Source organism: Mirounga leonina, unplaced genomic scaffold (assembly GCF_011800145.1).
Source record: "Mirounga leonina isolate KUSES-001 unplaced genomic scaffold, KU_Mleo_1.0 Mir_125, whole genome shotgun sequence".
NCBI lineage: Eukaryota > Metazoa > Chordata > Mammalia > Carnivora > Phocidae > Mirounga > Mirounga leonina.
Genome location: NW_023270305.1, coordinates 55,064,726 through 55,092,259, shown reverse-complemented (window position 1 = coordinate 55,092,259; position 27,534 = coordinate 55,064,726). Strand labels below are relative to the sequence as shown.

Here is a 27,534-nt window from a genome sequence, read left to right as displayed (position 1 = left end):
AGGTCATTGTATCAGTTGGAAGTGTCTATTTTCAGGAAGTGTTTTACTAAGATTTGTCTTTCATAAATATTTAATAGAATTTAGCAAGAAAATCATCTGGGTCTAGAGTTTTGTTGTAGGAAAATTTTTAATTATGAATTTACTTTAACAGCTGTAATGAAATTACTAGATTTTGTTTTTCTTCTTGTGTCAATTTTGGTAATATGTATCTTTCAAGGAATTTGTCCATCTCATCTAAGTTGTCAAATTTCTCAGCACTACGTAGTTCATGACATTCTTATTATCCTTTTAACATCTTCAGTATCCATTTTGATGTCCCTTCTTTCATTCTTGATTATGGTAACTTTTTAGTTTTTTTTTTCTTTATTTTTCTTTTTTTGATAGTCTAGCTAGATGCCCATCATTTTTATTGATCTTTTCAAAGAACCAATTTTTGGATCTGTTGATTTATCTACTGATTTTTTTTTTTTTCTATTTCGCTAATTTCCATTCTTTATCATTTCCTTCCTTCTACTTATTTTAGGTACTCTTTTCTTTCAAGCTTCATAAGATAAAAGCTAAAATTAATTTTAAGTCTCTTTTCTGAAATATATAGTGGGGCGCCAGGGTGGCCCAGTCGATTAAGCATCTGACTCTTGGTTTTGGCTCAGGTAGTGATCCCTTGGCTTCATGGGATTAAGGCCCCTGTTGGGCTCTGCACTCAGCATAGAGTCTGCTTGAGATTCTCTCTGCCTCTCCCCCATCCACACACTCTCTCAAATCTATTATATATATATAGCTATAAAAATTTTTAAGCAGTGCTTTGATGTAGTCCATGGATTTTGATATGTTGTGTTTCACTGTTGTTCAATTAAATATATTTTCTAATTTCCCTTGACTTATTCTTTCACCCAATGAATTATTTAGAAGTATGCTTTTTAATTCCTAAATTTTTTGAGATTTTCTTTGTTATCTTTTTGTTGACTTCTAATTTAACTCTTATTATCAGAACATATCCTGTATTTTTTCAACCCTTTAAAACACACTGAAACTTGTTTTATGGCCAAGAAGAAGACCTAGTTTGGTGAATGTTCCTTATGTACTTGTAACAAATGTGTATTCTGAAGTTTGGAGTTTACTGTTCTATAAATGTTGATTAGGTTAAATTGTTTGATAGTGTTCAAACTTTCTATATACATACTGTTTTGCTTTGTTTTGTCCTCCTGTTTAATCATTTAATGACAAAGGAATGTTAAAATCTTCAACCATAATTGCACATTTGTCTACTTTTCCTTTAGTTCCATAAGTTTTTGCTTCATGGATTTTGATGCTCCCTTAATAGGTATATACAGATTTTGAACTGTTACATCTTCCTGGTGAAATATCTGTTTATCACTGTGAAACATCTTTTTTTTTTTTTTTTTTTTTTAAAGATTTTGTTTGAGAGAGAGAGAAATAGCATAAGAGGGGAGAGGGTCAGAGGGAGAAGCAGGGTCCCCGCTGAGCCGGGAGCCTGATGTGGGACTCGATCCCAGGACTACGGGATCATGACCTGAGCCGAAGGCAGTCGCTTAACCAACTGAGCCACCCAGGCACCCCAAACATCTTTCTTGTATCTGTCAGTATTCTTTATCTTGAATTCTACTTTGTCTGATTTGATTTTAATAATTCTAGCCTTCCTATGATTAGTTCACATGATGTATCCTTTTCCATCCTTTTATGTTTAATGTTTTTGTTTTGTATTTTCTGTGTCTTTGTGTCTGTGAGTGCTTTTGTAAATAACAGAGTTTGTCTTACTTTGTAAAGCTTCACAGAACTTCCTTTTAATCTATTCATTTACATTTAACGTAAACATTGTAGTTGAGTTAAATCTACAGTCTCGCTATTTGATTTCTTTTTGCCCTGTTTATTCTTTGTCACCTTTTACCTCCCTCCTGCTTTCTTCTGGAGTAATGGAGAATTTGTCTCTCATCTCTTCAATTTTTAAACTATACTTTTTGGGGTTCTTTCTTGGTTTCTTGGTTTTTGTTGTAGTAGGTACTTTAGTTCAGCAAGCTATGGCCTATGGGCCAAAATCAGCAAGCCACCTCTTTTTGTAAATAGTTATATTACAGCCTAGCCATACTTATTCACTAAGTCTCTTACATGTTGTCTGTGGCTACTTTCATGCTATAGTGGCAAAGCTAAGTAATTGTAACACAGGCTGCATGCCCCCAAGGTCCTAAAATATTTACTATCTGCCCTTTAAAGGAAAAGTTTGCAAATCCCTGCTCTGAAACCACTCTAACAGAAATATAATGTAAGCCACATATGTAATTTCAAAGAAACAGGTAAAGTTTACTTTAATGATATACTCTAATTAAACCACCCAAAACATTATAATTGTAATAAAAATTGAGACCTTTTACATTCCTTTTTTCATAGTGAGTCTTCAAAGTCTAGTGTGTTTTATGCTAACAGCAGACCCTAATTCAGACTAGCCATATTCCAAGTGTTCAAGTCATATATGGTCAGTGGCTAGCATAGCTCTAGAAATTACAATGTACATCTTTAACTTATCATACCACTATCTACCTTGACTTAATATATAATGTAAGAACCTTGTGAAAACACATTTCCATTTATCCTCCCATCCTTTTTGCTATCGTTGTCATACATTTCGTTTTTAAGAAATTAATTAATATGTAATTAATTCCATAATGCAGTTACTATTGTGCTTTAAAAAATCAGTTTTATTTCCAATTAAAGGAAGAAGAAAAAAGTCAAATATCCCCATATTTACTGTTGTTGGAATTCTTCAGACCTTCCATAGATTTGAGTTTACAGTTGGTTCATTTCCCTTCCTCTTAAAAAAATTCCTTTAGGGGCGCTTGGGTGGCTCAGTCGGTTAAGTGTGCAATTCTTGGTTTCAGCTCAGGTCATGATCTCAGGGTCCTGAGATCAAGCCATGTGTCTGACTCCCCACTCACTGGGGACTCTGCTTGTCTCCCTCTCTCTCTGCCCCTCCTCCCACTTGTGCTTTCTCCCTTTCCCTCTAAAATAAATACATAAATCTTAAAAAAAAAAAAAAATTCCATTAACATTTATTGTAGTGTAGGTTTCCTGGAGACTAATTCTCTCACTTCTTGTCTGTCTGAAAATACCTGTATTTCACCTTTACTTTTTTATTTGGTGTAGGGAGAGCTGGAACTCTATTTTACTTCTGAACTTATTAACTTTTTAAAGTAATTGCAACACTCAGAAATTACAAAAATAATAGAGAGCTCCCATGTACCCTTCACCCAGCTTCCCCAATGACCATCTTATAGCCATAGTATAATTTTCAAAACCAGGAACATTGGCATATTACTATAAAATACCTCATTTGGTCATCGGTTCTTACATGCATTTGTTCATATGTTCCTATGAAATTGCATTACATGTATAGAGTAACTACCACAATTACTCTGCAGAACTGTTCTAGAAACTCCCTCACAAAGAAATTTCTGTGTATTGCTTTATAGGGACACCTTCCCCCTTATTCTGATCCCTGGAAAGCACTGATTTGTTCTGCATTACTATAATTGATATCTTGAGCATGTTGTAAAAGTCAAATTATATACTGTGTAACTTGTTGAGATGGACTCTATTTCATTCACCATAATGCCCTAAAGATCCATCTGAGTTTTGCATGTATCAGTAGTGTAGTTCATTCCTTTTTATTAATAAGTAGTATTCTAAAGTATGGATATAGTGTTGAAGAACATGTGAGTTGTTTCCAGTTTTTCACCTTTCACCATTTAGTATGGTGTTAGCTGTAGATTTTCGGTAGGTGTTCTTTATCAAGTTGATAAAGCTCACCTGCATTTCTAGTGTATTAAGAGTTATCATGAATGGGTACTGAATTTTATCAAATGGTTTTCTGTATCAATTAATAATATCATATGATTTTTCACCTTTATACTGTCACCATGGTGGATGACATTGATTAGTGTTTGAATCAAGAAACTGAACTAGTCTTACATTCCTTGAATAAACCCCACCCACCAGATCATGGTGTATTATTCTTTTCATATGTTGCTGGATTCAATTTGCTAGTATTTTGTTGAGGACTTTTGCATCAATGAGGATTATTGGTATGTAGTTTTCTTTTTATTCTATGTCTTTATCTGGTTTTGGTATCATGGCAGTGCTGATGACCTCATAAAATGAGAAGTCTTCCTTCTGATTTCTGGAAGAGAATGAGTAGAATCTGTCTCTTTTTCTTTCTCCCTCTCTCTCTCTCTTTTTTGGGGGGGGGGGGGGAGGATGTTTTTTCTTTTTAAAATGTTTGAGAATTCTCCAGTGAAATCATCTGGGCCTAGAGGTTTTTCCTTTTTAACTATGAATTCAATATCAAGAGTGGTCAGACTTCTCTGCAAAAAGCCAGATAGTTAAATATTTAGGTTTTACAGGTCACATGGTCTCTGTTACAACCCATGCCACAGACTCTTTCCCAAGCAGATCACTCAGTAAGCTGAAGACAACTGGTGGTTAAATCCTTAGATGAGTGCTTTCCCATTTGATATTAGTTGTTGCTTAGAGAGAGGCTAGGTACATAGGTTATACAGTAGACAATTCTATCTTGAAATTTTAGTGGCTTGACTTCTGTTCTTACCTAGATGGGGTATCATCCATTTCCACATGTAAGTTATATATAAATGCTACTTAAGTTAGCTTACCAGTGGTCTCAGCCCTTAAAAATATGCAATTTGATGGCGTACTTCTTTCTTTGTGGAAGAACAATGCTTTATGGGTCCACAGGAATAATTACTCACTTACTTTGCCTTTAGCAAATAAAGCTGACAAAACTTTTTTTTTTTTTTTTTTTTAAGTAGGCTCCGAGCCTACGTGAGGCTTGAACTCATGACACTGAGATCAAGATCACATGCTCTACCCTGGGCCAGCCAGGTGCCTCTAAAGCTGACAAAAATTTAGTAAAGTTGTGACAGTGTGTCTTTATTAGCTCTCAGGCAGTAAAGTTAGTTGACTCTCAATAGTTTCTTCTAGGTAGAAGAGCTAAAGTGCTTTTAAGATATCTATTTTGTTTTATATACCTTATGTAGAAGTTACTTCTTACCTTCTAAAACTCTGTATCCTGAAAGTGACTTTTGTGGGGTTAAAAAAGACTCTGAAGAATGGTTGTTTAGAGGTCGAGAGAGTAGCTTTTGTGAAGAATGATGGTACTACATCAGATGAAGATTCAAATATTTTGCCTTGTTTATAAATCTCTTCTCTTCCAAGTTACTTGATAAATGGTACAAGGAGAGGGCAGGCCAGGGCACCAAAGTGAAGCAGGAACAGAACGACTTGTAACAAGCTGAGAACAGGAAACTGATTCTTGGAGTTTTGGCCAACAGGAATGTCGTTAAAAAACATTTAAGAAATTCCTGGAACTTGCATGCATCTGTATCTGTTCAGTCTATAGTGGTTGGTCTATTCCTGGAGCATTCAAAGAGACATGCCACAGTATCCACCCTGGGGCAGTTTCCTCTGATTTGAAATAGCCTCTTCCCTTACCCAATATATGGCATGTATATTGGGTAAAGGGTGCCATGTCATGATAAATGTTGGGAATCACTATACTATTTTTAAATCTTTTTTTATTGTGGTAAAAAGCACATAACATGAAACTTACCTCAACTGTATGGTTTAGTACTGCCAAGTATATTCACACTGTTGTACAACTGATCTCCAGAACTTTACATCTTGCAAAATTGAAACTCTAGACCCACTAAATACCAACTCCCCTACATTTTGCAACTACTTTAAATATTTTGTATTAGTGGAATTACATGTTTTTTTGTGACTGACATAGTTTGCTCTGCATAATGTCCTCAAGGTTCATCCATATTGTAGCATGTGGCAGGATTTCCTTTTTTAAGGCTGCATAATATTCCATTATATGTTTATACCACATTTTCTTTATTCATCTACCTATGGGTATTTGGGTTGTTTCTCCCCTCTTGGCTACTGTGAATAATGCCATGATGGGTATACAAATATCTCTGCAAGAAACTTAATTGAATTCTTTTGAATATATACGCAGAAGTAGGATTGCTGGATCATATAATTCGACTTGTCATGTTTTGAGGAATTTCTGTACTATTTTCCATAATGACTGCACCATTTTGCAGTTCTACCAAGAGTACACAAGGGTTCCAATTTCTCTATCTTCACCATTGGTTATTTTCTGTTCTTTTGATAATGGCCATCCTAAAAGGGGTAAGATGTTATCCCACTCTGGTTTTGATTTGCATTTGTCTTACAATCGTGATGCTGAGCATATTTTCATATGCTTTTAGAGAATTGTCTATTCGTTTTCTTTACATATTCTGGATACAAGTCCTTTATCAGATAAATGATTTGCAGAATTTTCTCCCAATCTGTGACTTTCATTTTTTTTTTAAATAATGTCCTTTGAATTACAAAAGGTTTTTTTCTTTTGTGGATTGTGAATTTAATATATGTGAACTCTTTACCTAACCCTAGGACACAAAGATTTTCTGTTTTTTCCTAAAATTTTTATATTCTAGCTGTTATATTTAGGTCTACAGTTTTTGTATAAAATGAGGTAGGGGTCTATTTTTCTCTCTTTTCAAGGATGTCCAGGTGTCTCCACACCTTTGTTGAAGATTATCTGTCCCCACTGAATTGCCTTGGTACATTTATTGGACACCAATTGCTCATATATGTGAGAGTTTACTTCTGGACTTTCAGTTCTCTTCCACTGATCTGTATGCCTGTCCTTACGCCATGACCATACTGTCTTGATTTCTCTAGCTTTGTGGTCAGTTTTGAAATGGAAAAGTGTGTCTTTCAACTCTGTTCTTCATCAAGGTTGTTTTAGCTATTTTTGGTCCTTTGGATTTCCAAAGCCTGCTAGGATTCTGACTGAGACTGTGTTCAATCCTACAGATCAGTTTGGAGGAAATTTATTTATTTATTTTTTTGCTAAATACTAATTGCCCTATGCAATCACAGTTCCTGGCTGGAGTTGCTAAGATCTGAGTTCACATATATTAGGTCCTCGCCATGGGTCAGGTGCTGATTCTTCCTAAGAAATAGTTCCCTTGAGTTTATTCATTATGAAGATATTCTCCTTCATACTTCCACAGGTAAACAGCTTGATCCTGCTTGCTATACAGTGTGTTCCATGTCCCTACCAATGTTTATCTTCATGAATCTCTGGCAATACCTCTTGACAAATTTTGTTGTGTGCTTCTAGGCATTTCAGCTTAACATTATAAAACTATAATTTGTAGAGCCTGCTTGTTTCCTTTTTGGCCAGGAGACTAGAATGAGCATCTTTTCTTGGATCAACTTTCAGGACAAATAAGGATTTTAACCAGCTGTCTTCTCAAGGTCTGTTATTGGAAGACATCATTCTTTGGATTCTGGGCAGCAGACTGCTGACTGAGACTGCTCTGAGGACATGCAGCACTGCCCCCACCATCTTGTTCTCTGCCTTGGCTCCCTTAGAATCACTAATTATTAATAACCAAAAAGCTTTCTAATTATGACTATCTTGCCCATGTAAGATTAAGCCTAGTTTTTTGTCTTGCCAAGAAAATTTTTAGAGGATAAATTACTTATGAGATGGCCTATTTCCTGATTTAAAAGGACTAGATTTCGGTTGGTTAATGTAGTGAGTACTTTGTAAACTCTTACGATGTAGGATCCAGGACCTAAACTTCTCAGGAAAAATATACAAAAATTTTTTTTGTAACATGTTTTATTTAGTATTCTTACAGACTACACAAAATAAATACTAGGATAATTCAAATCTAACACAATATATGTATTTCCTACAGGAAAGCACAAGGAGAAGACAAAAGTATTGTGAGTCTCAAGAAATTCTGAATGAAATAAAAAGTTCTCCACAACAGTCCAGCTGTATATATTTCCCAAATTCATTTTATGAACCCTATCAAGATTCTACGAGTCCAGATATATTCAATAATTCGAGATCTTCATCTTGGGATACATCTACTTCTACAACTGGTATGGAGGTCACAGACTTTACTCTTAGTGAAGAGACAAAGGCAGACGTGTATTATTATGGCTTCATCATTCTTTTTCTTTTGGCTTTAGTATGTCTTGCTTTATATTTTCTATGAAGATATCAAATAAAGTCCTTTTGATGATTAATTTTTAAAGTTGCCAGTTCTTCACAGAAATGTTACATTCTTATTTATTTTGGGATTTCCTTCCAGACATTTTCAAGGTAATTGGCTTGTAAAAAAAAAGAATACAAAGTAAGTTTGTGGACGTTCTAAAATTAAGATTGCTTTATGCTAAAAAATGGGGTCATGATACAGTTTGACCAAAAAAAGTATTTTCCAAAGGAGCAATTTAAAAAACAATGTTATGGGTAGGGACTATTTTACTTTTTTTAATACACAGAATAATTAATAAAATAATGTTTTAGATATGTATATAGTATATCAGCTTATCTTCCAGAACATGTTACTAAAAGAAAGCTAGGCACATTTTATGAAATGTGATTATTTTCTTACCTTGCTACAATATGGGCATTCACCAAATATGATGTTAAAACTCTGTCTACTAGTCAGTAGTCCTCTCAACCACTGAAGATTTTAAAGAGAGAAGATAAAGGGAGCAGTGTCAGCATGATTACAGATTCTCCAAATATCATTTCCTTTGAGTACATATATTTTTATTCCAAAAGATTTACCTTCTTAATTTTCTTTTAGCAAAAAGTAAGGGGAACATTTCCTGAGCCAATACCAGACTGGTAATATGCTGAATAACAAACAAGGGGAGACCAGCATGGATGTCAAGGTCTATACCACTGGTTTATGCCCCTTTATGCACTTTCTCAACCCCAAAAGACAAGAAAATAATGCACACCAAGTCCATGGGGTTCATAGACCCCACCTAAAATCATTAATTACAAATTAAGAACTCCTGCTATAAAAGATCCAATAGGCTCTTGAATATTTAGGTCTTAATTCTGGTCTTAATTAATCACCAATAGTGGGTTAATTCTCAATCCATTAATTAGAAGCATGAGGCAATCCATTTTAAAAAATTAAATGAATATTCATTATTACAAAAGAAAGCACATGTTCCCTTAAGAATATCTCTATAATTAGACCTGGTACTTTATGGTTTTATATAAGGTAAATTGACATCTCTAAGTTCTCCATTGTTAAAGTGCAGATAACGCCAACTGCTATATCTAAGCACAAAAACGGGAGGTGATATTAAGGAAGACGGAAAGCACTATAGAACTGGAAGGTGTTCTATATATACATGCATATATAATCATGTCAACTATGCACTTCTGTAGAGATCAAGTGACTACACAGTAATGGAAGCAGACTTCGCATATAGTAAATAGTAAATAAAATGTCACTGAGAGTGCTATTACATATTTAGATCATAAAATGCATTCTTCTCAATACCAAAAGATTATTACATTTATTCTGTACTTAAGTCTACTCTGAAAAGTAATAGATACCTCCATAGTGCTACCCTTTAACCTTGCTGCCACCACTGCTCCCACTTGTATGAGTCTACAGAGTTTGCACTGGGTTACAGGAGATATTTACTTAAAGAGTCCAAGGTACCATTGATTTGATTTGTTAGCATCAATAAGCAGTCCATGAATATATTCTGGATACACTTTCTCCCTTCTTGGGATACTTTAGGGCATTTCTTTACTGATTAGTAACCAGGATGAAGAAATGAAAGCACATGGCCATCTGGAAATGAATTGGTAAAGGGGCTAATGGCAAAAGGGATCACCATTCACTAAACAGATTTTAGATCCAAATATGCATACTTCCTATGTCATGGTAGCCAAAAAAGTCTTGCCACAGTTATTTTTATTTATTTACTTATAAATATAAATAAACATTTATATTTATTTTATTTCTACCTCATATAAGCATATTTGATGGAAAGGCTGTCCACACTGGGAATTATCACACACTTGATCAGGAATGGCGCCATCAAGTTGATAGGCATAACAAATCCCACAATCCATAGAAAAATCCTTCAAAGAAAATATTTATAAGCAGATGTGTTTAAAACACAAGGTAACATAAGAATGAATAATACGGTATAGATAATACTAACTTTTTATAAAGTTTTTATAAAGGTAGCTATATCACAATATTACAGAAAATAGTTATATCACTAACACTTTAAAAAAAGCTATTTGTAAGAAGAGTGCTTCATTTTTTTCATCCAGTAAGTAACGCACACAGATATAGTCAAAACAGATTCTATTTTGGGCTTAAGTAATTCTCCCATATTGTACATCAATATAGTGCCACTGTAGTATGTAAAGAGAAGAACTGACATTAGCTAGTGATTACTAAAATTTCAAAATTCTGTAAAGGAATAAGCCAAAAACATCCCCACCACTTTGACAGTCTACAACCTCGGCTGTTTAATCAAAAATCAATTCTGAGTTTATTATTTTTGCAACATAGTAATGTCTATTCATTTTTAAAAACTACTGCCACTTTTCACAAATACATCAAGCTAATTAAAACTTTATTTCAATCATCCATAAGTAGATACTAATAGAATATCCAAACATCTCATTAACTACTTTGGACCTTTCCCCCTATTTTTAATAATAAAGATGTCTGTCATTAATCACTTTATTGCTACGAAGACCATGAAAAAAGTACACTTAAACCACTAATCAAAGGTTAACAAGTTCTTTGATGCTACTGTGGCTTGCAGTTCAGAAGTCTGTTATAATATTCTTCCAACTCCCTCCCTTTCAGCCTCATTTTTCTCTGGTGTCTAAAGGAGGAACATTTAACTTTCATTATGCTATGCTGTTTGGAATATCAAAGCACTGATAAAACTTACAGATTTTTCCAGGTTAGCACGAGCTGGAAAATCTATTTCTAAAACATCTTTCAAGTTTTGTAACAGACTATTTTCTGGATTCCTGAAAGCATGAAAAAAAAATTTGTTATTAAATTTGCAAAATAGAAAAATAACAATTGTATTGCAAAGATACCTACCACGAATGTATGTTTCTGCTCAGCTTAATTCCCAGAGGTTTTACCACTTCAGATATTTAAAAAAAAAAAAAAAAAAGTGTTTAATAATTTAGCGTCTGCTGCTCTCACTTTGTAAAGATATTTAGCACAGAATTTTTTTTTACTGAGATATAATTGGCATATAACATTGTATTAGTTTTGGGTGTACGACATAATAATTTGGTATATGTTTTTATTGCAATACACTCACTACAAAGGTTAGTTAACATCCATCACCACTTACAAATGTTTTTTTGATGAGAACTTTTAAGATCTATTCTCTTAGCAACTTATAAATATTGTTAAATACAGAATTTGCTAATTACTTGACTGGAAAATCTAAATCATATATTTTTTAAAAACCACAAAAGTACACAGTTCAGAATGATGAGACATTTTCATTTAAAATGATTACCAATATATTAATATTTCAGAATATTTTAACAGTGCAAGATAAGAATTTTATGACTCTGTTAACGTTTAAATATGAGATCTCATACCATGGTCTGCTCCAAGAAAGCAGCACTCAGGAAGCATAGTAGGATGCCTGGGGTCAATGTCTATATTTATTGAAGCATTATTTCCTAGAATAAAAGAATATTGAAGTTTATAGAAGTAGAAAAGTTCATCAAACAAAAAATAAAGGGTTATCTACCTGGTACTTAGTGTACCAAAGGAAAGATTAGCCAATGTTTTATAGTTTTTTAATAAGCATATTAGTATTTTATAGTCTAAAAGAAATTTTGAAATTACGATTATGACTAAAGATTTGGGGATCCATCCAAAGTTCCAAAATACATAGTCAATCCATTGAGTTACTATAATTAATTTATACTAGAATTCTGATCAGAATTCTATTATAGTGTAAATAAAAATTATCTATAGAGTGATCAAGATCTTTAACATTAAAAGAAATCACAAGATTAAGAAATAGTTATCTAAATGACTTCCATGACCTCCTTGAAAAGCAGAACTGTGGTCAAAAATTAAAAGATGAGAAATACAATAAATGGTAAAAACAAACATGTTTATGACTTTTTATGAAGTTTTATCAAAACATTTTCTATCAATAATCACTTTCAATGTAAATGGACTAAATTCTCCAATCCAACGACATAGGGTGTCAGAATGGATAAAAAGAAAAAAACAAGACCCATCTATATGCTGCCTACAAGAGACTCATTTTACACCTAACACCACCTGCAGATTGAAAGGGAGGGGGTGGAGAAACACTTATCACACACACGGGTGTCGAAAGATGGAGTAGCCCTACTTATATCGGACAAACTAGACTCTTTTTTTAATTTAAATTCAATTACTATATAGTGTATTGCTAGTTTCAGAGGTAGAGTTTAATAATTCATCAATTGCATATAACACCCAGTGCTCATTACACCAAGTGCTCTCCTTAATGCCCATCACCCAAATACCCCATCCCCTGACCCACCTCCCCTCCAGCAACCCTTACTTTGTTTCCTATGATTAAGAGTCTCTTATGGTTTGTCTCCCTCTCTGATTTCATCTTATTTTTTCTCTCCCTTCCTCTATGATCATGTTTTGTTTCTTAAATTCCACATATGAGTGAAATATGTTAATTGTCTTTCATTTATTTCACTTAGCATAATACCCTCTAGTTCCATCCACATCGTTGCAAATGGTAAGATTTCATTTTTTGATGGCTGAGTAATATTCCACTGTATAGATACACACCACATCTTCTTATCCATCTATTGATGGACACATCTGGGTTCTTTCCATATTTTGGCTATTGTGGACACTGCTGCTATAAACAATGGGATGCAAGTGCCCCTTCAAATCAGTATATTTGTATCCTTTGGATAAATACCTAGTAGTGCAATTCCTGGGTCATAGGATAGCTCTGTTTTTAACTATGGACAAACTAGACTTTAAACCACAACTGTAACAAGAGATGAAAAAGGGCATTATATCATAATAAAGAGCACAATCCAACAAGAACATCTAGCAATTGCAAATACTTATGCACCCAATGCAGAAGCACCCAAATATATAAAACAATTAATAACAAGCATAAGAACTAATTGATAATAACACAATAGTAGGGGCCTTTAACACCCTATTTATATCAATGGACAGATCATCTAAGCAGAAGATCAACAAAGAAACAATGGCTGTGAATGACACACTGGACCAGATGGACTTAACCGATATATTCTGAACATTCCATCCTAAAAACAGCAGAATACACATTCTTTTCAAGTGTACATGGAACATTCTACAGAATAGATCACATATTAGGTCACAAAACAGGCCTCAACAAATACAGAAAGATTGAAATCATATCACTCTCCTTTTTTAGTCAATGCTATGAAAGTTAAAGTCAACCCACGAGAAAAAATTTGGAAAGACCACAAATAAATGGAGATTAAACAACGTCCTACTAAACAATGAATGGGTCAACCATGAAATAAAGGAAGAAATTTAAAAATATGTGGAAACACATGAAAATGAAAACACAACAGTCCAAAACCTTGGGGAATGTAGGAAAAGTGGTCCTAAGAGGGAAGTATATAATAGCAATACAGGGCTACCTCAAGAAGCAAGACAAATCTAAAATCTCCAACAAACTAACCTTACACCTAAAGGAGCTAGAAAAATAACAATAAATGAAGCCTAAAGTCAGCAGAAGGAAGGAAATAATAAAGATTAAAACAGAAATAAATGATACAGTATCTAAAAAAACAACACAACAGATCAATGAAACCAGGTGCTGGTTCTTTGAAAAAATAAAATCAATAAACCTCTAGCCAGACATCAAAAAGAAAACGGAGAGGACCCAAACAAATAAAATCACAAACAAAAGAGAACAACCAACACCAAAGAAATACAGACAATTATAAGAGAATATTATGAAAAACTATATGCCAACAAATTGGAACAACCTGGAAGAAATGGATAAATTCCTAGAAACATATAAACTATCAAATTGGATCAGGAAGAAATAGAAAACTTGGACAGACTGATAACAAGCAAAGAAACTGAATCAGTAATCCAAAAACTCCCAGGAAACAAAAGTCCACGGCTAGATGGCTTCACAGGTGAATTCTAGCCACAGTGATCACACAACAAAAAGAATTAAAAGGCATCCAAATCAGCAAGGAAGAGGCCAAACTTTCACTCTCTGCAGATGACTTGATATTCTATATAGAAAACCCAGAAGACTCCATCAAAAAACTGCTGGAACTGATAAACGAATTCAGTAAAGTTGCAAGATACAAAATCAATGTACAGAAATCTGCTGCATTTCTATACACCAATAATCAATCAACAGAAAGAGAAATTAAGGAATCGATCCCATTTACAATTGTACTAAAAACCGTAAGATACCTAGGAATAAACCTAACCAAAGGGGTGAAAGCCTGTACTCTGAAAACTATAGTAATCAAAAAAACTGAAGATGACACAAAGAAACAGAAAGACGTTCCATGCTCATGGATTGGAAGAATATTGTTAAGATGTCTATACTACACAAAGCAATCTATACATTTAATGCAATCCCTATCAAAACACCAACAGCATTTTTCACAGAACTAAAACAATCCTAAAATTTGTATGGAATCACAAAAGACCCTGAATAGCCAAAGCAACCTTGAAAAAGAAAAGCAAAGCTGGAGGCATCACAATTCCAAACTTCAAATTATATCACAAACCTGTAGTGATCAAAACAGTATGGTACTGGCACAAAAACAGACACACAGATCAATGGAACAGAACAGAGAGCCCAGAAATAAGCCTACAACTATATGGTCAACTAATCTTTGACAAAGCAGGAAAGAATATCTATTGGGAAAAGTACAGTCTTCAACAAATGGTGATGAGAAAACTGGACAGAAACATACAAAAGAATGAAACTGAACCACTTTCTTACACCAAACACAAAAATAAATTTAAAATGGCTGAAAGATGACCTAAGCATGAGACCTGAAACCATAAAAATCCTAGAGAACACAGGCAGCAACCTCTTTGACATCAGTCGTACAAACTTCTTACTAGATAAGTCTCCTGAGGCAAGGGAAACAAAAGCAAAATAAACTATCAGGCTTCATCAAAATAAAAAGCTTCTGCACAGTCAACAAGACTAAAATAAAAGGCAGCCTACAGAATGGGAGAAGATATTTGCAAATGACATCTCTGATAAAGGGCTAGTATCCAAAATGTATAAAGAACTTGTAAAACTTAACACCCAAAAAACATATAATCCAACTAAAAAATGGGCATTAGATATGAACATACATTTTTGCAAAGACGACATACTGATGGCCAACAGACACAAAAAGATGCTCAACATCACTCTTCATCAGGGAAACAGAAATCAAAACTATGAGATACCACTTCACACCTGTCAGAATGGCTAAAAACAACATAACAACAGGTGTTGGTGAGGATGTGGAGAAAGGGGAACCCTCTTGCACTCTTGGTGGGAATTCAAACTAGTGCAGCCACTCTGGAAAACAGTATGGAGGTTCCTTAAAACATTAAAAATAGAACTACCCTATGAACCAGCAATTGCACTACTAGGTATTTACCCAATGAACACAAAAATACTAATTCAGAGGGATACATGCACTCTGATGTTTATTTAAAGCAGCATTATCTACAATACCCAAATTATGGAAACAGCCCAAGTGTTCATCGACTGATGAATGGATAAAGAAGTAGTGGTATAGAAATACAATGGAATATCACCCACCCATAAAAAAGAATGAAATCTCGCCATTTGCAACTATGCGGGTGGAGCTAGAGAGTATTATGCTAAGTGAAATAAATCAGAGAGAGATAAATACCATATGATTTCACTCATATGCACAGTTTAAGAAACAAAACAAACAAGCAAAGGGAAAAGAGAGAGAGGCAAACCAAGAAACAGACTCTAAACTCTAGAGACCAAACTGATGGTTACCAGAGGGGAGGTAGGTGGTGGGATGGGTTAAATAGGTGAGGGGGATTAAGGAGGGCACTTGTCATGATGAGCACCCAGTGTTGTATGGAAGTGTTCAATTACTATATTGAACACCTGAAACTAATATCACACTGTATGTCACCTAGAATTTAAAAACTTAAATAAAAAATACAGAAATAAAAAACATTTTCTGAGTTCTTTTGTTCCATTATAAGTTAACAATGAATTCAATTCATATTAAATCAGAAACTGTTCACTCAATAACAAAAGCAACTAACCTAGTTTATAGAATCTAAGAAAATCTATTTCTATTTGGCACTAGATTCTTTTATAAATTCTACCTACTGGAATATTGTACTAATTTCAGAAATTTTACTATGTTTTGAAGGTATATTAGTATGACTGTAAGGTCTATTTGGATTGTATTTTTTATAGTGAAAATGGCTTGATAAATTTTATACACTATAGCATGAGCTTTTGGCTAAGGTTGGCAACAATATGAACACAATTACAACAGATCTGACAAAAAGAGGTAATCAAATCAAATAAAAAATGACTACAAATCATTCATGAGAAAAACAAAAATACAAGAGTTAACTTATAATCTCATTTGTTTATACATTCTTTACCATAAGCACAAATTCCATATTAGCCTTTAGCAATGTCATGTACTAAGGGCTCCAGAAAGTACTTTCACTTAACAGTGGGTATATTATTTATTTCAATTAATTTGCTGAAAACTTGGTCTTAAAAAGACAAATCAATGCCTAAGCAAAAAAAAAAAAAAAGAGCTAAAGGTAAATATAGAGTGTGAATAAAAACCAGGTTGTCTGTGCTGAATGAGAATAAAAGGTACATTTAATCATTACCTGATCAAAATAATTATTTAAATGGAACCATGAAGAAAATTAGTTACTACACTCCTTTGAAGAAAACATTTTCATTCTTAATATTTATTTGTTCACAAATACACCATAATTTGTTAATTATTCCAAATTAAATGCCGTTAAAGACTTTTTAGACTAACAATACCACTTGTAGAATTGCTTGCACAATGATACCTTCCTTTTCTCATAATTACATGTTACTTCTTTTCTCCCAGATAATCTATTATGCCTGGGGAGAAACTACAAATTTGCTAATGTGGATATGATTCACAACAGAATTTCATAATATCCTTTGGAATATATGCCTTTTAACAATGTATTTATTTGGGCTAAGGAAAACAAGAAGGAAAGATATAAATAGGTATCTTATAATCACCTAACTATACTACTTACTGTGAACTCAAATATAGTTTAAAACATCTAAAATGTTGAGGTTGAACTCTAAAACTGACATATATTGCTTGTTCATAATGAAAAATACATAAAGCAATAATTTTATAATAAAGAGAATATGGTTATATTACAGGGATATTTACATCTATATCACATCTTATTCATTAATATCATATATTTATAGTAAAGAAAATACCTAAAATATGTTTAATTATTATTCTGTGCTTTCTGATTACTCTTCAATGGCATGCATGGCCCCACTTCAGCTTCCTTTATCCTCTAAATTTTGTCAGAAAATATTCCCAGATCTGTTCACATTAATCTTGTCTAGTGTCATGGATGAAGACTGCATTATTATAATTTTTTCCCTAAGTAATGTAAGTTTTGAAAAGCCTGTTCCACTATTTCTAATTAAAATTAAACAGTATCTTTGAATGATACTTCCATTGATCATCACCTTTTATAATGAAACACCTCAGTATTTGCCCTTTTCTCCTAAAATATTTATTCAAATACAGAGTAATAAATCACAGTTCATCCCAAAGTTTTAATAGTTGACTTCAAGCAAAAAAAAAAAAAAAAAAAAAAAGTCTCACCTAAGAGTCCAATGTCCTCTTTAGATCCATTTTCCCAATTAATACGAAGTACACACACACACACACACACACACAGTCTCCTTAATCCTTTTTCTGTACCTAGTGCAATTCTGCGTGCTGTCGCACTCCGGGTAGGTTTTTCTGGCTCAAGTACCCAAGTCTTCTCATCGATTTCATCCATAACATCCCAGAATGCCTTCAGTGACTCTAAGGCTGCCAAAAACTGACCATAAATGCTTATTAAGGAGCTCTGTGAAAGACAGATAAAAGCTGTATAAGTTGCGAGACGCTCTTATCAACAACAGATAATCTTTCACTTAAAATACAATTCAATTTAGAAATTTTAAGCTCTGTTTCATTTCAGCTGAAAATACTCTAGTAAACAAGAGTCAACTCTCCCTGCTTCAGCTCTCTTCACCTCCATTAGCATTGACAGAATTTTTTGTCATAGGACTGTGCATCTTACCAGAAATTGTTTTTTAAAGACCGTATTTATTTTTATTATGATGGATTCTGTACTAAATTTATAGAATAGTAATGACTAATACAAGAGGACATGTATGTACTTTATTAATGACTATACTATATATGTATTGAGCACAGTGTGTATACAATTTTAGTATTAAAGGTATCAAGTTATCTAGTATACAGTTATCAAGTTAAATGCAGCGCCATTTGTAATTTAATTAAATTATTCTTAAACGTTATTAACTTTACAGACTTATTTAGGCAGAGTATAAAAAGGTTCTACACATATTTTCCCCACAAAGTTTTTATTTATTAAATTCAAATAATAATGGAGTACATTTTCTGTAATATAGATCTATTAATGAGAATAATGCATCTTTTTTTTTTTAAAGATTTTATTTATTTATTCGTGACAGACAGAGAGAGAGAGAGAGAGAGAGGCAGAGGGAGAAGCAGGCTCCCCGCAGAGCAGGGAGCCCGATGCGGGACTCGATCCCGGGACCCTGGGATCATGACCTGAGCCGAAGGCAGACGCTTAACCATCTGAGCCACCCAGGTGCCCCGAGAATAATGTATCTTTTAATGGGTGGGGAACAATGTTTAATTGGGGCTGAAAGTTAGTGTTCCCCTTTATCAAAATCAATTGCAAATGTTTATCTGTTAATGTCTGTAATGAAATTTTACATATATCAACCCTGAAAATGTATTTTCACATACACAGGCACCATGTGGGATATCTAGTACTGACAAATACTGATACAAATCCAGAAGCACAGGATTTTAATAGAGACCATTCATTACTAGGAAGACATCTGTAGATTCTATGAGGTTCTACTCTTTTTTTTTTTCTTGAGGTAAAATTGACATACATTGCATTAGTCTCAGGTGTACAACCTAATTTATTATTTGTATACACTGTGAAACAATCACAGTAAATCTAGTTACCTGTCACCATACAAAGTTACAAAAAAAAATTTTCTGCCCTTGTGATGAGAACTTTTAAGATTTACTCTTCCCAACTTTCAAATATGTAATATAACACTGACTAGGTTTTACACATTTCTAAGAATTCAAACAAATTACAAGTAAGGTTTCTTCTAATGTTAAACTTTTAGCCAATGTCTGAATTCAGTATTTCAGACATTAATCTTTTATGGGAATTATCAAATACATTTCCACTAATAATAAGAACTAAAGCCATTACTGATTTTTTTTAAAGATTTTGTTTATTTATTTGAGAGGAAGAGAGAGAGAGAGAGAGCACGAGCAGGGGGAGGGCAAAGGGAGAGGGAGAAGCCGGCTTGATCCCAGGACCCCAGGATCATGACCTGAGCTGAAGGCAGACGCTTAACCGACTGAGCCACCCAGTCACCCCTACCATTACTGATTTAAAAAATCAATTTATAATTACTTTCAAAGTCAACAGTTTCTTATAAAGTAGTATGTTTAAAGGTTACCACTATTTACTAAATATTTTTATATTGAAAGCAATCAAACCTAAAAGCTTAAAAGAAGAATTAAGGATCTTGTTTCAAATAAGCAAAACATATTTTAAAAACCACTGAAAATATCACAAATGTATTTATCCCAAATAACTGATACAAGCCAACAATGCAAGAAATACAGTATACCCTGAGTAACGTGAAAAGAAAATACTTCCTTAAAGGTATATTTTGTACTTATATGTGCTTAAGGAAAACCCATTTCATCTCATCACTTCAGTCAGGGTTTACACCTAGATGAAGTCATGGCTCAGTTTCACAAAGCTAGTTCAACTCTGCAACCTTCAATAAAGGTGGGGGAGGTAAGAGTAGGAACAAAAGCTTGAAGGTAGAATACCTGTTCTCTATTGTTATGCCATACTTATCTATAAATTTAGATGCCAAAATCCAGAAATCAGAAACCAAACTCCCAGGTTTTGTTTTGTTTTTACTATGGGCTGCACTTTATTTCCTCTTTCATTAAATGTGCCACCATTCTTTAGATACCCACACAAGAAATCAGCTGTGATTTCTTTTTACACCTAATACATTCAATAACTAAAGATCTGTTTTTATTTTTAACATATTTCTTGGTAACTCTATTTACCCTAGTATTATTATGTACTATTAAAATAACCCCCTTGTTCTTGCTTCCACATCCAGACATGCCATCACTGACTTACTGAAAAATACCCTATCTAAAATGTAAAACTGAACATCAGTCCGCCTCAGAAAACCATTCAAAACAACCTTCAACTGGATTTTTCCCCTCTAGTCATATTTCCCTGAAGCCCATTATTTATATTGCAATTAGGTTGATATTTGTATTCTGCAAACCGGATACTATAACTTAACTTCCTGGCTTACAACAAAACAATGTAAATAAATGGCAGTTCTCTAAGTGGTATTTTTCCTTTGTAATACCAGCACTTAATGATAGCAACACAAATTCCAAAATTTAAGTAAACTGAAGTCAACTACCTGATATAAAATAATCATTTATGACCTTCATCATTTTATTTATTAAGGCTACTGTTATTTATAAGTAGCTTGCAAATTATGTTTTATGTTAGTGATTAAAACCACAGTTCTTTATCATGGCTTGCAATTAACATTTAATATGTATCCATAGATATGTTTACATAGAGTAAACTAAAATACTTCCCATGGGCGTATTTACCACTCCAAGATTCAGTAAGCATCTTCTCTATGATGCCAAGTTTCTATCTATGATTCCCAAATTTCTTTAGGCCAGATAGAGAACTCCAGAACTGCTCAGCTATCACTATACAGATGATCTCTATATTGCTAACAGACGCATCGGATTCCTATTGCTCCACACTGATCTCATTATCTTCCCAGAGAAATCTTCCCCTCCTAGGTTCCCCACACCCACCCCAGGTGACAAAAGATACAACCAGGAATCTAAGCATAGATTACTAAGTAGTAACTAGATTACTAAAAAACCCTTCTAACTGAATTTTCTTCCTTTAGTTATAGCCCCTTAAAACTCATTATTTACACTGCAGTTAAACTGATTTTTGTATTCTGCAGATCTGAAACCATAATTTGTGTATAATAAGGCAAACACTGATCATCAGATATATACACAACAATTGCTGGACAGTATGTTGATTTATTAATAGCTTTATTGAGATTAGCTCAATAATATGTACAAAGTACTGTACATATTTAACATGTACAAGTTGATGAATATGTCTATTTTTGCTTTGCTGCCTGTGCTTCTGGTGTCAATCAAGAGATCATTACCAAGACTAAGATCAGGAAGTATTCCCCTGTTTTGTAAGGAGTTTTTTAGTTTCAGGTCTTATACTTAAGTCATTAATTCATTTTGATTTTTGTGTACAATGCAAGGTAAGGGTCTAATTTCCTTTTTTTGCATATGGATATCTGATTTCCCAATACCATTTGTTGAAGAGACTATTCTTTTTCAAAATCAGCACAATGTCTCTTTCCTTTCTCTCCACTTATAGCTCTATCTGTATTTAAAAATCTGTAATTGTTAACCCAAGGAAAAGCTAACCAAAAAAACCCCCAAAAAAGTCATAAAATGCTTTCACAGTGGCATCTTTCATTTGAAATAAGTACACCAAAACACAATGTCCATTTATGGTGTGTCTGACTGTAAATGAAATCTTAAACATAGCTCTACTTAAAACTACTCTGCATTTTGAACAAAAAATAAGATATCTTTTTAATAAAGAAAATGACAGTAAAAAAAATAAATAAAACAACCCTGGAAGTAGAAGTCAGTTAGTAATTAACAGAAAAAGTAAATTTTAAATTCCAAAAATTATATTTTACTATGTAGTCATGTGAAGTAGATACATTAAATATTACTTTTATGTTCTAGATAAAGAAGAAAGTCCAAAAGGTGAGCAGTGAGACATAGAAACATTTCTCTTGGGAATTTCAATGAATTTAGGAGGTAGACATCAGAACTAATGTATCAGTAAGCTATGTGAAAAACAGATTTTTCTCCAACTGCTTATTTTATCCATTAAATCATTCACAAACTCTTATTTTGAACTGATTTTCCCACTGAAATTGGAAAACAAAAACCCATTTCTAAATGCAGTTTCGAACAATGCAATATCTTATGTACATCATCATAAATGCCAAAGGAGCACACACTATATAATATGATCAAAGTTAAATATTTTGCAAGAAGAAAAGTTTTCTAAAAAATTTCTTCAGGGGCACCTGGGTGGCTCAGTTGGTTGGGAGTCTGCCTTCAGCTCGGATTGTGATCCCAGGGTCCTGGGATCGAGCCCCGCATCAGGCTCTCTGCTTAGCGGGGAGTCTGCTTCTCCCTCTCTGCTCTCCCTCAAATTAAAAAAAAATTTTTTTTTTTAATTCCTTCAAAAATAAAAATTGCCCAAGTTCCCATTTTTTAATATAAGGAGTTTCACATTTCACCAAAGCTACTTTTTTAAGATTATTTCGGGGGTGGGGGGGTATAGGGGAGCAAATTTACAATGTGCAAAATGAATTTAAAAATGAATCAAATAAAGCCAAACTCAGGAAAAAAGTTTACTGATATTAAGAAGTAATATTAAAATAAAATATTAAATGTTGGCAAAGATGTAAAACAATCTAAACTTTCATTTGCTGCTGGTAAGCATGTAAAATGGCACAACTGCTTTTGAAAATATCTGACACCTTCTTTAAAAAAACTAAATATATTCCTATCTTACGACCTAGCAGTTCCACTCCAACAGAAGTGAAAAGATACGTCCATAAAAAGACTTATGTAAGAATGTTCATAGCAGGGGCGCCTGGGTGGCTCAGTCATTAAGCATCTGCCTTTGGCTCAGGTCAGATCCTAGGGTCCTGGGATGGAGCCCCGCATGGGCTCTCTGCTCAGCAGAAAGCCTGCTTCTCCCTCTCCCACTGCCCCTGCTTGTGTCCCTCTCTCACTGTGTCTCTGTCAAATAAATAAATAAAATATTTTAAAAAAATAAAATAATTTTAAAAAAGAATGTTCGTAGCAGTTTTATTCAAAGAGCCAAAAATTAGTATAAGTCCAAATGTCTATTAATAAGAGCTAGAAATAAACAAACAAGTATATTCATGTAACGGACTACCACTCAGGAATAAAAAGAACCACTGATACATGTCATAACACAGAGAATTTCAAAAATATGCTGGATGAAATGAGGCTATCTCCAAAAGAGGACATACTGTACACTTCTGTTTATATGAAGTCTGAACCAGGCAAAACTAAGGCATAGCTAAAAAATCAAAACAATGGGGATTTACTAGGAGGAGATAAAAGACTGAGATAATGGTAATGCTCTGCATCTTGAAAATGGACTGCATTAGTATATTTATTTATAGAAACTTATGTTACACACACTTGGAATTTATGCGTTTCATGGTTTCCAAATTTTACAAAGAACTGAACTTTAGTAAAGGTAAACATGCTGAAGTATTTTGGGGAAAGATCTTGGACACCTGCAAATTACTTTGAAAGGCACGAAAACTCAGATCAACTAATGGATGGAGAGATGCACAAATGGAAAGAACAAGAACAGTAAATGTCAACTCTAGAATCTAGGTGGGGGGTACATGAGTATTCATCATAAACTTTTTCAATGTTTCTGTAGGTTTAAAAAGTTATAATAAAATACTGGGGGGAGGGGAAATTATAGAACTTATGTGTGAGTTATTTATTCTAGAAGTTAATTAAATTAATTGAATAGGGTTATAGACTAATCTTTCATTTTTTTCAAATATTCAATAACTGACCTTTAATTCTTTAGATCTATACATTTAAAATAATATATTTAAGACCCTCTCCAAAACAAAATACGAATATGTCTTCCTAGAAAAAAAGCTCACTGTATAAGGCAAGTTATAATCTTTGAAAAGTCCACAGCAGATATTCTTAACCAGAGAATCAGAGTTTAGGTTTAAAAAAAATACATCTTTAGGGGCTCCTGGGTGGCTCAGTCATTAAGCGTCTGTCTTCAGCTCGGGTTATGATCCCGGGGTCCTGGGATCGAGCCCCACATCGGGCTCCCTGCTCCATGGGAAGCCTGGTTCTCCCTCTCCCACTCCCCTTGCTTGTGTTCCCTCTCTCGCTGTGTCTCTCTCTGTCAAATGGATAAATAAAATCTTTTTAAAAAAAGATACATCTTTATATTCTCAAAATTAGCATCTCCTTCAACTACAGATATAGAGAACAACAGAAATAGTATCAATACCTGTAATTTTCTCTACAATAAAAATTGTATTGCAATCACCTAGGGAACTTAAACACTAATATCTAATGTCACTGTCAGCCATTCCTTTGTAATTAACCTTGGTTCAATGCAGCCTTGGCCTTGGGACTTCTAAAAGCTCCCCAAAGGATTCTAATGTGCAGAAAAAGTTAAGAATAACTAGTAGAACAATGAATAGCCATCCCTGTTAAAAGTCTAAAGGTTACAGGATCATGTTTCTAAAAGATTTAAACAATTCATGTAGCAAGCGACAAAGACGAGCACTACATAATGACAAAGATAACAATCCAATTGTATATATTTATGCACCCAACATAGGAGCACCTAAAAACATTAAAGCAATTATTAACAGCCAAGAAAGGAGAAACTTTAATGCAAGTAGAGGACTTGAACACCTCACTTACAGCAAAGGACAAATCATTCAGAGAGAAAAATCAACAAGGAAACAGTGGCTCTGAAAGACACATTTGACCAGATGGACCTAACAAATATATATACACAGAATATTGCATCCAGAAACAGCAAAATACTCATTCTTTTCATTTTTCTTAAAAGTAGTTTGCTCTCAGAGCCAGTCAATGATGTACCTAGCTTCTTCAAACTCAATTCTACCTGAGTATAAAGTGTATGAGCTACCTACCTGCTGACACTTGGCAGGGAGTTGAAGAGATGCTGTCCTCCCAAGACTTTGGCTAAGCACATGGCAACTCCAAGACAAATAATGTGGGCAGAAAAAAAAAAAAAAGGTAGAGAAAGCATAACACCCAGTCCTTAAAATAAAAATTGACCTAAATAATGCCTGGGGTATAATCTCTGGGAATATTAGTATGCTGATGTCTAAATGTCTCTCTCTCAATTTTATTATCACTAGACTTCAGTGTAGGATGAGGAACGACTTGGTTGTTGAGGGAAGGCTCCAAATATATTTGCTGCAGGTAATTGCTTATGTGCCTATTCTGATGAAATCAAGAATCGTAGCAGTGCAGAGGGCAAAAATGGGAGCAGGGCCAATGTTGAAATGAAGTGAAAAGCAACATGTATGGGTGTTCATACAAATTATTCTGGAGGAAAAGATTGGTGGGGGTGGGGAGGAAGTGGATAATTGAGGAAAGAACGAAACTTGAGAGGGTATTGGGGAAGAAAGGAAGACACAGGTAAGAGACACAAAGAGGCTTCCAACCATTCTGTGGCGGGGAAAAGAATGCCAGCAAGGACCTCACCTCTTTCTCCAGAGCTGTTCACGGGTGGCTGCTGGCTCTGAGCAATCCGTGGGGGCTGCTGGGTGGCCTTAGCCTGCACTTTGCTGGCATTGATTTCATAACCCCCCACTATAATCTAGGCTGGGAACACAAAGGTGGACCCTCTGCGAATTCAATACAGATAATATGACTGCACGTGGTAAAGGGTGCTGGCCAGGGGAAAGAGTATTGATACAGGGGCCAGCAGACTTGGTTCAAATCTCATCTCTAACATCCAAAGTTTAACTTCTCAGGACCTCACTTTCCCGGATCGTAACATGGGCATGTTGTGCGAGCACTGTAAGGTTGGAGGAGTAAATGCGAGAATGTACCTAAAACGGTATCAAAGCCCGGCACATGGGACATTTCCATCCTTTCCCCTTGCCTGGAGCCTTTTAGTAAGAAGATATCAATTCTCCCTACCTTGGCTTTAAATTATGACTAATTACTTAACCTCCTCCCATAGGGTTTAGGTAAAAAAAAAAGAGAGTCTTCTTCAAAATCTTTCCAAGTGTACATAGAACATCCTCCAGAACAGATCACATGTTAGGCCACAAAACAAGTCTCAATAAATTTAAGAAAAATGAAATCATATCAAGCATCTTTTCTAACCACTACAGTAGGAAACTAGAAATCAATTACAAGAAAAAGTCATCTGGAAAGTACACTATACACAGAGGCTAAATAACATGCTACTACACAATGAATCAGTCAACCAAAAAATCACAGAGGAAAACAAAAAAACATGGAGAAAAATGAAAATGAAAACACAACGGTTCAAAATCTTTGAAATGCAGCAAAAGCTGTTCTAGGAGGGAAACTTATAGCAACATAGGCCTACATCAAAAACAAAAACCAAGAGGGGCGCCTGGGTGGCTCAGATGGTTAAGCGTCTGCCTTCGGCTCAGGTCATGATCCCAGGGTCCTGGGATCGAGCCCCACATCGGGCTCCTGGCTCGGCGAGGAGCCTGCTTCTCCCTCTCCCTCTGCCTCTCTCCCTGCTCATGCTCTCTCTCTCTGTATCTCTGTGTCTCAAATGAATAAATAAAATCTTTAAAAAAAAAAAAAAAAAAACAAGAAAAATCTCAAATTTAACTGTACACCTAAAATGGCTAGTACACCTAAAATGGCTAGACACACACACACACACACACACACACACACAAATATAATGCCCAAAGCTAGAGGAAGGGAAATGACAAATATTAGAGCAGAAATTAATGAAATCGAGATTAAAAAATAGAAAAAAAAAATCAATAAAACCAGGAACTACTTCCTTGAAAATATAAACAAAATTGATAAAGCCCTAGCCAGACTCATCAAGAGAGGTCTCATATAATTAAAATCAGAAACAAAGGAAGAGAAATAAATGACCTTACAAAAATAGAGGATTATAAGAGATTATGAAAAATTATATGCCAACAAATTGGACAACCTAGAAGAAATGGATAAATTCCTAGACACACATAATCTTCCAAAACTGAATCATGAAGAAACAGAAAATTTGAACAGACCAATTACTACTAATAAAATTGAATCAGTAATAAAAAAAAAAACCTAACAAAATTCAGGGCAAGATAGATTCACATATAAATACTACCAAACATTTAAAGAAGAGTTAATATACATTCTTTCCAAACTATATCAAAAAACAGAAAAGGAAGGGAAACTTCTGAATTCATTCTACAAGGCCAGCATTACCCTGATACCAAAACTACACTACAAAGAGAGGAAACTACAGGCCAGTATCTCTG

At 34.2% G+C, this 27,534-nt stretch overlaps 2 protein-coding genes across 7 annotated transcripts in view; one reads left to right on the top strand and one right to left on the bottom strand.

The window, feature by feature from the left end:
• Positions 1-8,148, top strand: part of VRK2 (VRK serine/threonine kinase 2) — a 114,293-nt gene extending 106,145 nt beyond the window's left edge. For 4 of the 5 annotated variants that reach the window (XM_035001501.1, XM_035001505.1, XM_035001502.1 and 1 more), the window contains one exon: positions 7,812-8,148. In XM_035001501.1, coding sequence (XP_034857392.1) covers positions 7,812-8,117 — 306 coding nt within the window. In that variant the 3' untranslated portion in view covers positions 8,118-8,148. The remainder of the gene's footprint in view (positions 1-7,811) is intronic. The other variant, XM_035001504.1, reaches the window with a different exon arrangement.
• FANCL (FA complementation group L) overlaps positions 7,882-27,534 on the bottom strand; it is an 89,673-nt gene continuing 70,020 nt past the window's right edge. For both annotated transcript variants that reach the window (XM_035001506.1, XM_035001507.1), the window contains 7 exons: positions 17,945-18,095; positions 11,531-11,614; positions 11,013-11,058; positions 10,855-10,936; positions 9,905-10,021; positions 8,517-8,588; positions 7,882-8,232 (listed from right to left, as the gene is read on the bottom strand). In XM_035001506.1, the coding sequence (XP_034857397.1) occupies positions 8,188-8,232; positions 8,517-8,588; positions 9,905-10,021; positions 10,855-10,936; positions 11,013-11,058; positions 11,531-11,614; positions 17,945-18,095 (597 nt within the window). In that variant the 3' untranslated portion in view covers positions 7,882-8,187. The remainder of the gene's footprint in view (positions 8,233-8,516; positions 8,589-9,904; positions 10,022-10,854; positions 10,937-11,012; positions 11,059-11,530; positions 11,615-17,944; positions 18,096-27,534) is intronic.